Raw genomic sequence first — 15,593 nt, 5'->3', positions numbered from 1 at the left:
GGTACTGGGGAGAAGGCTTAGAAATGGAGTTTTCGGAACTGTTGAAATAACCTAGTGCAGTTCTAGTGAATTTCAGTGGCTCTGGTGAATTAAATCATTGTAAATGCTTCTGAAGATTCCAAAAGTTGGGATTTTTAATGTCATGTTACCCAACTCTAATATATTTGTTTTTTCTGCTCTTCCTCAGTGAATTGGTTCCAGCCTATGACTCAACTACGTTTGTCTTGGAAAACTTCAGGTAAGAATGTATCTTAAATTACTGTGACTATGGGGAAGCTTTTTCTGTTTCTTCCATCCATGAGTAGTATTCTTTAAAACGTAGAATAGTCTCTACAGAAAACTGTAGATATGAACTAAGTTATAGGAATTCAATCAAAAATTTCTTTTTTACCAGGTGAACAACAATTAACCCTAGCTAAACTGTTAGCTTAAAATATTTTCCATGATAAAGGCAGACTACTTATTTTTCTTTTTTAAAAAGATTAAATAATTTTGTAAGGAATACATCTGTTTGTATGGACACTGAACATTTTGCATGGGCCTCACGTGCTGCTACATGTTCTGTGCAGCAAGAAGGGTGGCTCTAGAGTGTAAGAGTGTAAGTGTATGTGCGGCTTGCTATTTCATGGACAGTTTTGCTTTGTCTCAATAGCAATTTTTTTTTTCCTTTCTCAATAGTACGCTGCGTCAGCGAGCAGATCCTGTTTACAGTCCACCTCTTCAAGTGTCAGGACTTTGCTGGAGGTTAAAAGTTTATCCAGTGAGTTATATTTTCAACTAGAGTTGTTATCCCTTCCAAAACACTTAACCAGCACTCATACACTTCACTTGTAAGGAAACATTAGTCAGTCTCTTCTCATGTTGTATGCAAAAAGCTGTATGAAAAGAATGTAATGAGGTTGTAGTTGATCATCAGGCACTGGAGTGTTGCCTCTGCCTCCAGATAGCCAGTGTCACCGTTCTCACCATGGGTAGCTTGGTTAATTTAAAAGCAATTAAAAATGGGTTTTACAAATATACCATAGAAACTTGAATAGATGTTTTTTACTATCTGAGTGGTTTTTGCAGATGTTTCTTTGAAGAACTGAGGTCTAGAATAACTTACCATATTTATGAATAATTACCTGGGAAGTTGTGAGGAGGACAAAGTATTAGTTGAAGGAGAATATGTTTGACTGTGCATCCAGTTCTCAAATGCTGACTTTAAAAGCATCTGTATTGTACTCATGTCCTTTCAGTGGGCTGAACATTCAGACTTCAGAAACAATGTCTCTATCAGTGCTGGAGTGCACAAGATGTGATTGTCGTACAGTCAGCTAGGCTGGTCAGTGCTTCCAGGAAGCTCTGGCTGCTGCTACAGCTGTTTGGAGAAAGAGGTGTTTAGTGGTGGAGTCCAAGTTCTGTTTGTTAGTGATTTACACAGCATCTTCAGAGAACTGGATTGATCTGTTAAGTCCACAGATGCACAGAATTGTATTGCAGTGCAGAGGTAGACCCTGTGTAAGTTTTCAGAATGTTGTAAATTCGAGTGACTACGTAAGGTGTGCTGTCAGAAGGCATAAAAATTTATTTTTTAAATGGTAAGTTGAAATATTTCTTCAACCTAGAGGATTCAAGTTGAGCCATTCTTCATCTTTGATCAAGGTGAGTGCGATGGAGGTTTTGCCATATTTTTTTCCTTGATTTCTGGTGATTCTAATGTAGTTTCTAAGTTAACTGACCTAACTTTTTCACATTGCATGTTTTTTCTAAAGAAATTGCTCTTCTTTCAAAAACAGAGTGGCTTTGAAATGCAGCTGTATGTAAAATATTTCAGACTAATGTTTAACCTGGGCTGTTTTCATGTTGAGAATTTAAGAATTGGACTATAACAAACTGCTAAGTAGATTTTATAAGCTTATTTTCACTGCTTTTTCTATACGTGAAATAAATGGTTTTTGCGATACGTTGACAAGTGTTTGTCTAAGTCTTCCACTTAATTGAATCCCCAAAATATTAATAGAGTAAATAAAGCTCTGTTTTGAGATGTCTGTCTGAAATACCAATACATATGTGCTTCCAGATGCAAACTCTATGTTGATTCAAGTTAAAGTACAAATTTTGGGTCACAGAAGACTTAAAAATCAAAACTGTAGCATGCGAAGTAAACAACTGCTGCAAACTCAATATAGATTGAAGCTGTTTTTTAAACTTCAGGGGTATATCGAGGTGTTTTGTTTCTTGCTTTGGTTTTTTCCTGGTTTTTGATTTTTTTTTTTAAATTAATTTCAGTTTTGTTTGTTTCAAGGATGGCAATGGAGTAGTACGGGGCTACTACCTGTCTGTGTTCTTGGAGCTGTCAGCTGGATTGCCAGAGACATCCAAGTAAGCGAACCTGTGGTAGGAGCGGCCATTCTCTTTTGCTATTGGTGAAGTGTCTGGGAAGGTTTGCAAGGAAGGACGTCAAGTTCTGTAGTGTTTCTAGGGATTGACGCAGAGCCCTCTTGAAAAGAACAGCGAGATTTCTGTTGTCAATTGAGCTTTGAGTCATGCTCAAAGATAATCTTTTAAAGCTGTTACTCAGTGGCTTTCTCAAGATAAAAAGCAAGCTGGCGAAAAAAACAGAGTATATGTCTCCTAGTATTCAGTCCTAGAGTTGGTTTACCACTTTACTCCCTGCTACTACTTTCTCCCCTCTTGTACTGTTTATGTAAGTTTTCAGTAAAAACTTTGAGACTGAATCACCTCTTCAGCTGGGCCTGCAAGCCTCCCAGGAAGTGCAGTTCTGTTAAATTGACAGTCGGCAATTCTGACGTCTGTGTTTTGGTATTAATACCCTGTGATCTTCCCCTGCATAGGTATGAGTACCGTGTAGAAATGGTTCACCAGTCCACCAACGACCCCACTAAAAACATAATTCGAGAGTTTGCCTCCGATTTTGAAGTTGGAGAATGCTGGGGTTACAACAGATTCTTTCGTTTAGACTTGCTTGCCAATGAAGGCTATTTGAACCGGCAAAATGACACTGTGATCCTAAGGTAAGGAATACAACTTAGTGGGGCTCTTTTCTGCTATCGTTTCACAAAGTATCACACCTACTGCTGAAATAGGAAATAATTAAGTAGTTGAACTTAAAATAATTGTGACATGTTTTGTCATAAATGGATTTCACTGTCATAAGCTTTAAAGAAGAAAATGTGCTGAAGGGAGTTGTAGAAACTAAGTACTTCTGTTTCTTTGAGAAGCAGCGATGCTTGACACTAATAAGCCTGGGTTGGAGATCTATAGCTAACAGAATTAAAGGAAAAGGCTGTTTTCTTTTAGAAACAGTTGTAGTGAGCGTAAGAGAACTTTGGGAATGAAGGAAGTTTGTAACGTAAGAGAACTAATGCTGTCAGTGGGAATTGCAGTGTTATGACAAAATATAGGACTTTTATCCATCCACTTCAAATACTCTGTGTACAGTCCTACTGCTTCTGTTGAATGCTTTGTAGCATGTTAATTTTGTTAGCGTTGGTTTGTGAAGATAACAACCTCTTCTATATACTTTTATACTTCTCGTACAAAATACTCGCTGTTGCCGTTCAGTGCGTTCAGGATACTGAGTACTGAAGTACATGGTGTCTGTTAAGTTTATTCCATTGCTATGTTTCAGGTCATATGATATTCTTACACAGGGCTTTTCAGATTTTGTAGGGGGAAACAAAACAAACAAACAACAAACCCAACCAACCAACCAAAAAAACCCCAAAAACCCTTTTAAATGTTCCTTTGAAGGTTCCAAGTCCGCTCACCGACCTTCTTCCAAAAGTGCCGAGATCAACACTGGTACATTGCTCAATTGGAAGCAGCTCAGACAAGTTATATCCAACAAATAAATAACCTTAAAGAAGTAAGTGGGGTGTACATTCATGTAAAGATCACCTTTTACTGACCAGTAATTACTTAGTTTAGGTTATGATGTTTGTTTGACAATTGTGTGTGTGTTTGGGTTGCTATTGGTAGTTTGATAGTGGCATTACTAAAATAGTGTATAGGGAAGTCAGCACACTTACTGGATTTGATGATGATGCTCCATTGTTGTTTTCTGTGTATATTTTTTGTGTATCCCTCTAATATTTAAGAGGCTTGCGATTGAACTTTCCCGGACTCAGAAATCACGAGGCATTTCACCTCCAGACACTCATCTTAGTCCCCAGAATGATGATGGTCCAGAAACAAGATCAAAGAAATCTGGGCAAAGCACTGAAGCACTACTTGAGAATGTTGCCTCTCCAGGATTAGCACGAGATAGCAAGGACGAGGACGAAGAGAAGATCCAGCAGGAAGACTTTAACGTAGGAGTTGTCTTTTTCCTGCCTCTTTGTATGTAGCTTTTTATGATAGGATAGCAACAGAAACATAAGTGAACTTCTGAAATGTAAATTAGATTTATCCTCTGTGTGGAAATAGGAGATAACACACTTGAGAGCTAGCGGTGAGAGATGATACTAGGGAGATGTTCCAGGGCAAAGCTAATATATCCCACCGCAAAAAGAAGTTTCCAGGTTGCAGCTGAAAAATACAACTTCTCTGTTACCAGCTTTTATTGTGCTTTGGGACCCTCCTAACTCCTGTGTGATAGTTTGATGCTCTGGAGAGACAGGGTTTCTGTTCGTAGCTTTTGGTGAATGCATCAGAGTGCCACAGAAGTGTTTCTTTGTGAAGATTTACTCTGTTTTTCCTATAGCACGAGCTCTCTGATGGTGACTTGGATATAGATCTTGGTGGAGAAGATGAGGTGAACCACCTTGATGGTAGCAGCTCTTCAGCTAGTTCAACAGCAACTAGTAACACTGAAGAAAATGATATTGATGAGGAAACTATGTGAGTAACTTAAGATAATCACCTTTCAGATAATCACCTTGTCTCCCAGGGCAATCATCTTAATTCCAGTGGAAACTGTTTCATTTGCTGTATCACAATTATGGGGTGTTTGGGATTCCAGTGCAATGTGAGGAGTGTTTCCTCTACTGGAAACAACATGAGGTGCTAGAGTTAACGCTAAACATTGAATTTTTTGTCATCTAGTTACAGTCTTTCTGATCTATTCATTTATTTTAGTGTGGTATTCTGTCTTTGACAAGTGATAGTCTGTGAAGGTTTTTTCTCAAAACACTATGAGGAAATCTGTGTCTACACTGGAACGGAAGAGAGGTTTGGTATTAGGAAGTGTTATTGTAGTAGTAGGAGTGTGATAAATACAGTTATTTAAACTAGGCAATTTAAGCTTCTTAACTGATATGATAACCTCAAATCCTAGAATCTTAATTAAAGCAGAATGTGTTGTAACACGTACAAATATAGAAGTTCGCAGGATCAGATTTTACAGTCTAGATACATTTGACACTTTTGGACTCTTAGTGAGTCAGTCATTTAATTAACACACTTTGATTTATTCTTTTTGTGTAGTTTGGAATGCAGAAAATACTATTTACAGTGCTTCATGTTGTTCTGAAGGTATGTGCCCTAAGGTTTAACAAGAGCTGACAGAAGCTAATAATTCTATTCTCCTTTTTCCATCCCATTCATCTCCTAAGGTCTGGAGAAAATGACGTGGAATATAGCAGTAACATAGAGCTGGAAGAAGGAGATCTCCTGGAGGATGCGGCAGCTGCTGCTACTCCTGGAGCATCAGGTATGAAAAACAGCCTTCAGAATTCCCATATATGCGAACGCTGCTGGATTCCTTCCTCTGTTCTTCTTGGAAGCGACACCAAGCTGCGTGTTCTGCAGGCATTTCTATTTTTGGAAATGCTGCATCATGTGGTTTGTACTGATTATTGCAGTGTAGCAGAAACATTTCATTGGCTCAATAAAAAAAGAGTAACCTTCTGAATGTGCTTGTTTAAAAATGATACAAAGTTGGAGGGAGGCTTTTCTGCTTCTTTGAAAACCCTTCCATTCCGATTGAAAGTAGAGTGACAAATTTTTAGTGATGTCTGGGTGGCCTCTGAATGCATGACGCATTCGCTTACGTTTTAGTGCACTGTGAAACCTGAAGTATGTGGAGGGACTAAAGTAAAGAATCCTTACAAGTCAAGTGGAAATATATTTTAAATGCAATAATGAAAAGGTGTTCTAAGATGTCTTGTAGCCTAGAGATGATTGTAGCCCAAATTAGCCATAGGTTAATAAGATTCTGAAAGAAATATATGTATATTGATTATAAGTATATGCATTTATGGCAAAGATAATCAGCAGTGGCATTCACCGGAAGTGTTTATGCTGCTGTGGAAGTCTGCTAGTGCTTGAAAAGCAGAGTTCCTGAACTGTCCTGCTTTTAGCTGCTGTTCCAAAACTTCTTAAATTCCTTGTGAAGTAGGAAGCTGAGGGATGTGTCTGTTCCTTCTGAAAGGACAGCCTTTGGAGCCAGGAGCACAGTGGCTGTGGAAACAGTATTTATTTAGGAGCTTTTGGAAAGTAGGTAATTTTTAACTGCATTTGTAAAAGCTGATGTAATCTCTTCACTTGAGCTTCTTGCATTTACCTGCTTCCACTGTTTTCCCGTCTGAATGTCAGTAGTATCACCTGTCTATGTTGGAAGGGAGTTCTACTAAACTGTACAATTTTAATCTCACATATCTAACTATTTTTTCTGAAGACTGTCATCATCTTTTGAGTGCCTTGGCCATTAAGCAGTGGGAACATCTTAACACAGAGCTCAGCTTAATTGAAGATCCACCCCCCCTTAATCTAACTGGCAGGGGGAACCTAGAAAGTTAATGTGCATTTCTTCAGAACAAGTGTGCTTTGTATTGATCTGTTTATAACTCTGTTTATGAAGAGAGATACATAAAAGATAGGAAGTGAAATACTACTGTTTTCTTCTTTCTTTTTTCTTTTTTTCCCCCCCTCTGGTGCTTTTTAGCTCAAACTTGTAGTTAGAATCATATCAGATTCCTTTCGAATCTGTAAATCCATTAAATAATACTGCTCTTTTGTTAAGTTTCTTGGAATGTTTTCATTCCTAATCTGCTTGTAGAACTCTGTCATGTTTTTAACAGGGAATAATGCATTGCCTGTGTCATGTGTACACACACCCTTTCCCTGCAACTCTTCCTTAGGTACGAACCATGGCTACACCAGTGCCAGTGGAAGACCTTCAAGGCGGGGAGGAAGTGCCCTAGGCTCAACAACCAGTTGCAGTTTACTGGATATAGATCCCTTAATTTTAATCCACTTGTTGGATCTAAAAGACAGAAGTGGTATGGAAAACCTTTGGGGCCTTCAGCCACGTCCACCTGCCTCTCTTCTGCAGAGCAGAGGTAACTGTACATCACACTTCAGATTATTTAATTGCAGCCTGGAAGTGTCTCTGTGAATGCAGTTCCAGAGTTGGAAGCAGCTTTGAGCAGGAGAGGGGGGAAGAGAGGGTGACAGGCAGTCCTCCACAGTGACAGCTCAGCTTCATATCCTCAGCTGTGCTTATCAGTATGCTGCGTCTTGCTGCTTGCGCTAACGCATTCTTTGTCTTAGTGGTTGACCGCAGCTTCAGAACATCGGGTGACTGAAATATAAACAGATGTGTGTATCAAGGAGGGTCTTCTCGGCTTTTCTTGGGGGTTGTGGCTGAGCTGGCTGTCAGTTTTGTGTAGCAACATTGTAGAGATACAGTTAATGCAGTTTTTTTTAACTACAACTGTGGGAAATGAATGAAAGGCCCCTTTCTAGAAGGGGTTAGCACTGAAAGACAAAACACCACCAGACAGCTATCTGCTGAGAAAGCAGTTGCACCTCTCGCTTCACACAGTTTATACACTTAGTGGCTGAGAGTACTAGGAGCATAGTGCATGCTAACAAGAAAATAAATCCTGGAATTTACTTTTGTATGAAAAAGGCATTTAAATTAGAACTAGAAAAATGTGTGTAATAGTAAGGCTGGAAAAGCACATGTAAGCACTTGTGGAAGAAAAATGGATCAAAATGTCAGAAGGAAACAATAGTGATGGTATTTAAATAATTGAAGACTTTGAGTATTTGTGGTTCAGTCAGGACTCTTGAACTGAAAACAGCAATTACCTTCATGTGTAGCAAAAGCAGGATAGCTGCCAGCTCTGACTCCCGTGGCTGTTACTGAAGGTTGCTTGTTTCTTTTGTTTTGTAAGTGAAGAAATAAAACTAAGTCAAACCTCAGTAATATATTTATCATGATGAATGCTTATTTGGACCTAGCTGGGCCAATACCGCAGCATCTTATTTCAGGTGATTCTGAAGTGAGCATTTGCTGACTTGACTTAACAGAAGAGAAGTAATGGTCCATTTGCTAGAAATAAATGCTTGCTTTTGCTGCAGCAATGTCGGTGTTACGGAATCTAAAAGCTAACCCAGCTATTTGTTCCTTTGTGATTAGCTTTTTAAATGTAGTCACATAAACAGTCAGATTAATTTCAGCTGAATGTAACCCGTATTTCCGAAATTGGCAGTCACTTCTGTAAGTATGAAGAGGGAAGGCAGCACAGAACATGAACTCCACTCTGCTTTGCCTGGAAAAAGGACTTGAAGAGAGGGCATTGTACTTTGCTGTATTTCTCAAGCAAGATTAAGCTCTCCTGTTGTGTTGAATGGCTTCCTGATCATCTTTACCTACTGGCTGCACAGCTAAAATTACCTGTTTTGCTGAGGTTCCCTTAAGGTTTCAGTGTTCCCAGAGCTTATTGAGGTCGGTCAGCCAAGAGAAAGCTGCTGTTACATTTGTAGCTTGCCAGACTTCACCTCCCAAGGTGAAGTTTTCTAAGAGCCACTTGGCTTTACAGTTTTGAACAACTGAATTTGCAGTGAAACGGGTACAGATTTTATGAGGCTTCAAATAGACATCAGAAGTGATCTATTTCTGGCTGAGCGACATGTATGCTTACTCAGGTAAGCTCCTCGACCTGATCTTCTGGTGCTGGGTACTTAAGGGAATTCCTTCCCTAGTTTCAGGTTTCTTTGAGTTCTGTGTGTTAACATGATACGTTGTTGGTATGCGAATTTTATACACTCAACAAATTTCATAAAAACCTGTAACAAATTTGACATTAACTGGTAACCAGGCTTGTGAACTCAAGCTTTCCTGGTGATACGGAGTAGTAACTCAGTTGTCATCAGAATTCATGTGGTGGTATTGGGAGCCTTGGTTCTTCCAGTGAGCAAGTTTTGGGGTTTTCTTCCATGGCAGGCAGAGAATGACAATCTGCTGTGCAGGTAGTGCATGCAACCTAAACATTACCAGTACAGCAGAATGCCTCTTTATCCCTTATTTTGATAGCAGAGCAAAAGAGAGAATTCTCATAGCTGTTAAAAATTCTGTCTTTTTATTTGAGAAGAGTTTTACTTACCTGTTGTGTTCTTTAACCTTTCCTTTGAAGCATCATCCTATTCTCTAAAAGATCGAGATCAACGGAGACACCAGGCGATGTGGCGCGTGCCACCTGACCTGAAGGTGCTGAAAAGACTGAAAAGTCAGATGGCCGAAGTTCGAAGCAAAATGTCTGATGTAAAGAACCAACTATCGGAAGTGAGAAGCAGCAATGCTGGCTCGTGTGATGGACAACCCAGCTTCTTCTCCATTGAGCAAGGCGCTTTAGCTGCCTGTGGAACGGAAAGCTGCAGCAAGCTGCAAGAGATAGGAATGGAACTACTGACAAAGTCTTCAGTTACCAGCTGTTACATAAGGAATTGTAAGTACATAGAAAAGGAGAGATGTAAATGTCACTCTTACAGAAGTCAGCTGTAAAAGTGATTTATATATCCAGGGCCCCTGGAAATAGACCTTTTGTAGTTACACATACTCGAGTTCAGCTGTAAGAATCCAGAAATGTAAAACCTGCAGTGCCTTTGAGTATGTAAATGTTACTGAAAGTGGTTTCAGTCTTTGGCAAAGGCACCAAAACTTTTGCTCTGCAACCAGTAGCACACCTACAGCAAGGTTCATACTTGCTCAGAGTTAGTCTGGGAAGTGGTGAACAGTGAGTCCCATAACCTGCCTTTCACACTCGCTTTTGACATCCTTTGTTACCTTGGACTTTGAATTTAAGAGCTGAAGGGATGGTTTTGCCTGTCCTTATCCTTTGTGCTTTCATGACAGCTGAAGCAATCTGGATGACACCTTCCTGAAGGGTGTCTTAGTGTAAGGCAAGCAAACATGATGTGTGGTCCTGGCTGCATCCAGAGTTAGCTCAGCTTCCCTCTGACCTCCATCAGTGACAGGAAGGGTGTGGAAGGAGCTTTATGAAGCATTGGGAGTTAATGAGCAATGAGACTAATATAAACCTTAACTTCACTTAAAACATGGAAAAGGACAGAATATTGTAGCAGTTCAATTAAATACTTGTCACTTCTATTTTTGCAGCTGCAAATAAGAAAAGTAACTCACCCAAGCCTCTTCGCTCTGGAGCAGCAGGCAGTCTGTCTTTACGACGAGTTATGGACTGTGGGGACAGTAATCTCCGCTTAAAGGGAGATGGTCAAACTTCTGAAGGTAAGCAGATCATCTTTATTTGTGTGATGTGATGCATCTGAGCATCTGTTGTACAGAAGCTTTTCAAGAAGTCTCTTACTTGAAACTGAAGTTTATCTGAAACTCGAGTGGGTCCTTTCTCAAATCCAGTTAATGTTATCGTACCTTTGATAGTTGGTCTGCTGTGAAACAGCGCCATGCAGTTGATCTAAACAGAGCATAAATATGTGTGTTACATGTTACTTCAGATCTCTCTGAAGGTGTTTCAGGAGCTAACTTTACAGTGAAAGTCATTGATCAAAAAGTACTGACCAGGCTTAAGTAGTAGTTTGGCTGTCAAATGATAGGACAAGGGGGAGTGGGTGCAAGCTGGAGCATAGGAGGTTCAACCTGAACATAAGGAAAAACTTTTTCACTGTGAGGGTGACAGAGCATGGCCCAGGCTGCCCAGAGAGGTTGTGGAGTCTCCTTCTCTGGAGACATTCAAAACCTGCCTGGACGTGTTCCTGTGTGACCTGGTCTGGGTGATCCTGCTCTGGCAGGGGTTGGACTGGATGAGCTTTTGAGGTCCCTTCCAACTCCTGAGATTCTGTGATTCTGTGTGATTTTGTGACTTAGAGAGACTTCAAGAAACTCTGGATACATGCAATGAAAGCATTGTGTGATATTGCTGCTCCTGAGTTTCACAATGCCCTTAAGTGTAATGAAATGAAATACCTAACACAGGAATTGGTATTTTGCTCCTCTCAAGTGTTCAGAGAAGGAATGGGGTATGACAATTGTTTTCTTATAATGCTAAAAAGATATAGAAGGGCTGGGTGAGAAACTTGATAATACCATAAAGTCGTTACATGGTGTAAGTGTGACCTCTGCACCCAGTCTCACCCCTGTCCCAGGCCAGGAATGCTGCCTTTACTGCAGCCGAACAGCTTTGCATCTGGAGCTGGGAAAAATGACAGTGAAGGACACAGGCATGTTTGGAACCAAACCGGTGGTGTACAGCAAGGGGCTGTTTAGCCTTTTGAAGTAAAGCTGGATGTGCTTTGAATTTCTCTTCCTCTTTTCTCAGGTGGCTTAGGGAGCTCGAAGCCGAGCAGCCGGCATCACCCTGCCCGCTCCCTGGCCAGCAGCAGCGCTTCGGACGTGCTGCCAAAGCCAGAGGAAAGGCCTTGTGAAGGATCCGATTCCGATGCGGGAGTTTCTGGCTTAAATGGCTTAGCTGCTGTAGAGAAGACCAGAAAAGTTGGTGCTCTAGGGTGAGGAGTTTATTCTTTTTGCCTCCCCCACCTTCCCTTGATCTAGAAAGCAAAAATCCCCATCTGCTAAAACCAGGTGCTTGTAGCATGGAGGAGAAATTACTCTGAAGTTTACTTGGTTGCTGCTGTTCCCTCTGGATATCAATTTCTGGTTTTATAACTCAGTTGCAAGTAATTTTTCTTTTTTTTTCTTTTATTTTGATCAGCTGTGGATGTAGTCTGACACTTTGATTTGAAAGGCAGGGCCAGTCTGTTTTCCCACTATTCCTTGCAAAATATTCTCTAACTGAAGGTTATCATTTTCGATTTCCTCAGTTAAGACAAAGTTTTTCACTGTGACTCTACTTTTCAGCAATTTCATAAGAATTCCCTGTTGGCTACATGAGCAAAGTGCAATGGAGTACTCAGTTTTTGTTAGTTGCTTTGGTTTTAGTTTGGGTTTTTTTAAATAGATAGCAAGAGTTTCCATTTTTGGAATTTTTTTTAAAAAATATTTAAAATATTTCTAAATCAATCAAACGTGGAAGTTTAGTTGGATATGCAAGAGACTTAAACAATGAGTAAAACTGTATGTGGCATTAAAAGGATTTGTTTCCATAGCTGAATTAAATCTGCAATTCTAATGTAGGCTTTTGTATTTCTCCTAAATTCTTTCTTAAGATCAAATTCTAAAGGATGTCGTACGGAAGGAACACAGTCAGCTGGTCTGGAAAACAACTCTGAAACTGGTGAACTGCAGGGTATGCTTTCTGAAGGGGCTTCTGCAGGGCCAGAAGAAGGTAAATCCGATGTTGTAGAGGGCAAACGCGGTGTGACAACTCTGTCTGTGATGATCCTTTTCTGTAACAGAAATAGCATGAAGGGGAAAGAAAAAGGGGAGGATGGGGGGGAACCCAAACAAAACCCCAAACCTGTTTTCATGGCTGTTGAACTTTGCTGTAGTATAAATCTGAATGGGCAGAGAACATCTCTGTGTCGCAGTAGTGGTGTCTGGGTGCAGCAGGACGTGAAGACCCAGCAGGTAACATTAGATGGTGCCGTGTGTTTGTCTCGACCGCTGCCTGCTTTTTTATGTACCTCTGGGTATGTCTCCAGGTCTTTGCTTTGGTGTTCAGCTGCCTGGCCTTGAAGATAAGGCCTATCTAATTAAAATAGTAGCCAGTGACCTTGGCTTTTAAGTCTTCTGCCTTCAGGGACAACCACATTGGTAACTGCCTCTACGTCTGCACTAGAATTTCTCCAGGATTTCATTTGTCGGGTGTTGTGGCATAAGCCAGTTTCCTTGGAGATTTGGAGGAAACTTTCCCCCTCCCTTCCTGCATCCTTTCCATGCTGGAAAAAAAATATTACTGCCTTTTTTAAAGTCCACGTAGAAGAGTTTTTCTTGTATTGCTAAAACTCTCCTGCCTTCCACCCCTGCACTAATTTGAATTTCAATGACTGAATTGTAGCGCAAAGCCTATATTAAGGTGCCAGCATCCATCTCTATCTGCAGTGTGCAATATTGTGTAGGAGTTGGCATTTACAGAAGGTCTCTCAGTGACAAAACTGAATTTCTGCTCTTAGTCACTGCGGCGTGATCGTGATGCGCTCCCGCAGCTCTCCTATTATAGCAGAGAGCCTAATAGGAAAATGTTTTAAAAACTGAAATACTTCATTGTTAAAAACCCCAGGAAATAAATATTACAGGGTTTTTTTTTCCTGTCGGAGGAAAATCTACAGTAGAGTTGGCATCTCATGTAACTACTTGCTTTTTCTTAGCAATGAGTATCAGCTCTGCAGAAGTAAAAGAACAGAGCAAACCCCTCTTGCCACCTGCAGAACTATACAAAAGGGAGAGTTTTGACTGCTGTCAATGCACACTCAAGTTCTGGCAGAACAAAAGAAGCCACCTTGATAGCCAGTAGCGATGGTTGGGGTTTTTTGTAGGGTTTTAGGGAAAACGTGGGGTTTTTGTGTGTGAGACTTTAACAGAGTATTGCTGCTTGAAGGGTCTGGTAGGAACATCTACTCCATGGGTCACGCTACCTCTTAACTGTAAAAAAGAGAAAAAAAAGAAAAGGAAAAAAAAAAAGAAAAAAGCAACCTTTCTTTTCTGTCCTAATTGGAAAGCAGCTGGTAGGGGAATGCAGCTCAGCCAGGAAGGAGCTGGGGACACCTGAGCCTGCTCTCAGCTGGTGACGGGTTGGAACTGCTCCTTCTCGAGCTAAGTTGCACAGTGAAATGAGGCTGTTTCTGAACCTGGTACCCACTGTTCTGTCAAATTCCTTTGTGCTTTGGTAAATACATTCAGCTCTGAACATGCTCCTTCTCTCGTTCTCCTGCCAGCTCTTGGTATTTGATATTGGGAACTCTTACATGTGAAAAGGTTGAATGCCTTAGCTACATAGATCTTACTGCCATCACTTTGCCTTGTGGTTTTTGTTTTTTGGGGTTGTTTGTTTTTTTTCCAGCTGGGGTATGTCAGAAGCATGTCCTTCATCTCCTACCAGGAATGAGCAGTGACAGTGACATTGAATGTGACACAGAAAACGAAGAGCAAGAGGACGCCACCACTGCCTCAGAGGGCTTTAACCACGCCTTCTCTGTCCAGTCCTCAAGTGAAGGTAGAACTGACTGTGAACCCCCTTCCCAAATGCTCCCATGGGTGCTGCAGAGATCACTGGTGGTGCTGTAGAGGTATTAAAGCTCTAGCAAGTGCCAGTAGGATCTGGAACTCCTCTCTTGGGATCCTAATTAAAACCAGACCAAAATGGGAGAGGGGAACTCTTTCTAGGCTTCAGAAGTCAGTTTAGGTGAGCCTCGCAGGGAGGTGTTGGAAAGCCCCACAGCTCTGGTCCTTCTGAGCTGCCAATCCCTGCGCTCCAGGAGCGGCTGGGGGAAGGGGCTGATCGCAGGGAGGTAACCACTGCCTTAGCTGTGGGTTTGCATTTAACTGGCAGAAATGTGCTCTGAGCACTTCAGTGTAGTTTCAAAAACTCATCTCATTTCTTTGAAAAGCTTTAGCTTTCTGATCAAATTAGAAGCTGTAAGGTGACAGCTGATGCTAGGTGAAGTTGGCTTTTTGGCCTGGATAAGCATCCTACACTGTATTATGGCCTTACAGCTCGGCTCAGTAACTGGAGTTTGCTGCCTTTCTGTGTATCTGCAGCAGGCACTGAAACCTCACAACTCATCAGAAGAATCAAAATATTGCTCGTATCTGTGCTTGACTTAAGGGTATCTTAAATTTAATACCCTGTGGCAGTCTGTAACGCTGTGTCGAGCACACCGTGTACTGGTGTATTAGGGATGCAGTGCAACACAGCGGGCCTCGAGGTGATGGGACGTTAACTTGGTGTGTTCTGATGGCTGGGCTGGTAAAGGTTACTGGGGTTTTGTTTGTTTTCAGCCTCAGAGCGGTGCTCGATGTTCCCAGAGGGTGATCAGGTTGGTCCTGATGATCTCAGCTTTGTTACTGGAGAAGACAGCACCAGGTAATTGTAACTGCTCGCCTGCGCTGACCTGGGGGCAGCTGTAGCCCTGGGGCTGCACCTTTCCTGTGCCACTGCAGCGATGGGAGGCAAGGTCTGTCTGACTGAGCAGACGGGCGGGTGTTGGTACAGTCAGACCTGCTGTGGTCTGACCGCAGGAGCGAGCCCCTGCTCTGCTGCTGTGTGGCTGCCCTGGCTCGCAGGGCTCTGCAGCTATCACCATTTTTTAAGGCAGCCTGTAGCAATGATGCGGGGCTGAGGCAGGGCCGGTGGAGTTCTGCATGCTTATGTAACTGTCAGAAAACGCTGGTTGGATTTAAGTACCTGGCATAAAATTTTAACTCTTAAGGTTGTATTTGCTTGGTGTCTTAAAACTGTCCCAGTGTGCGGGTTTTCAGTGAAAGC

At 41.4% G+C, this 15,593-nt stretch overlaps 1 protein-coding gene across 1 annotated transcript; it reads left to right on the top strand.

The window, feature by feature from the left end:
• Nucleotides 1–115: 115 nt before the first annotated feature.
• On the top strand, nt 116–15,195 carry TRIM37 (tripartite motif containing 37; the record flags this gene model as incomplete). The annotated part of the gene is made up of 15 exons (XM_010194336.1): nt 116–238; nt 679–760; nt 2,288–2,364; nt 2,838–3,017; nt 3,757–3,871; nt 4,104–4,316; nt 4,709–4,845; nt 5,559–5,656; nt 7,086–7,286; nt 9,369–9,680; nt 10,352–10,480; nt 11,529–11,715; nt 12,376–12,494; nt 14,169–14,321; nt 15,107–15,195. Coding segments are annotated over 15 exons (2,215 nt in total), but the record flags the coding sequence as incomplete, so codon positions are not given.
• Nucleotides 15,196–15,593: the final 398 nt, after the last annotated feature.

The sequence above is a fragment of the Mesitornis unicolor genome, unplaced genomic scaffold (genome assembly GCF_000695765.1).
Source record: "Mesitornis unicolor isolate BGI_N332 unplaced genomic scaffold, ASM69576v1 scaffold5641, whole genome shotgun sequence".
In the NCBI taxonomy this organism is placed as follows: Eukaryota; Metazoa; Chordata; class Aves; order Mesitornithiformes; family Mesitornithidae; genus Mesitornis; species Mesitornis unicolor.
This window is presented reverse-complemented; position numbering and strand designations above follow the sequence as displayed.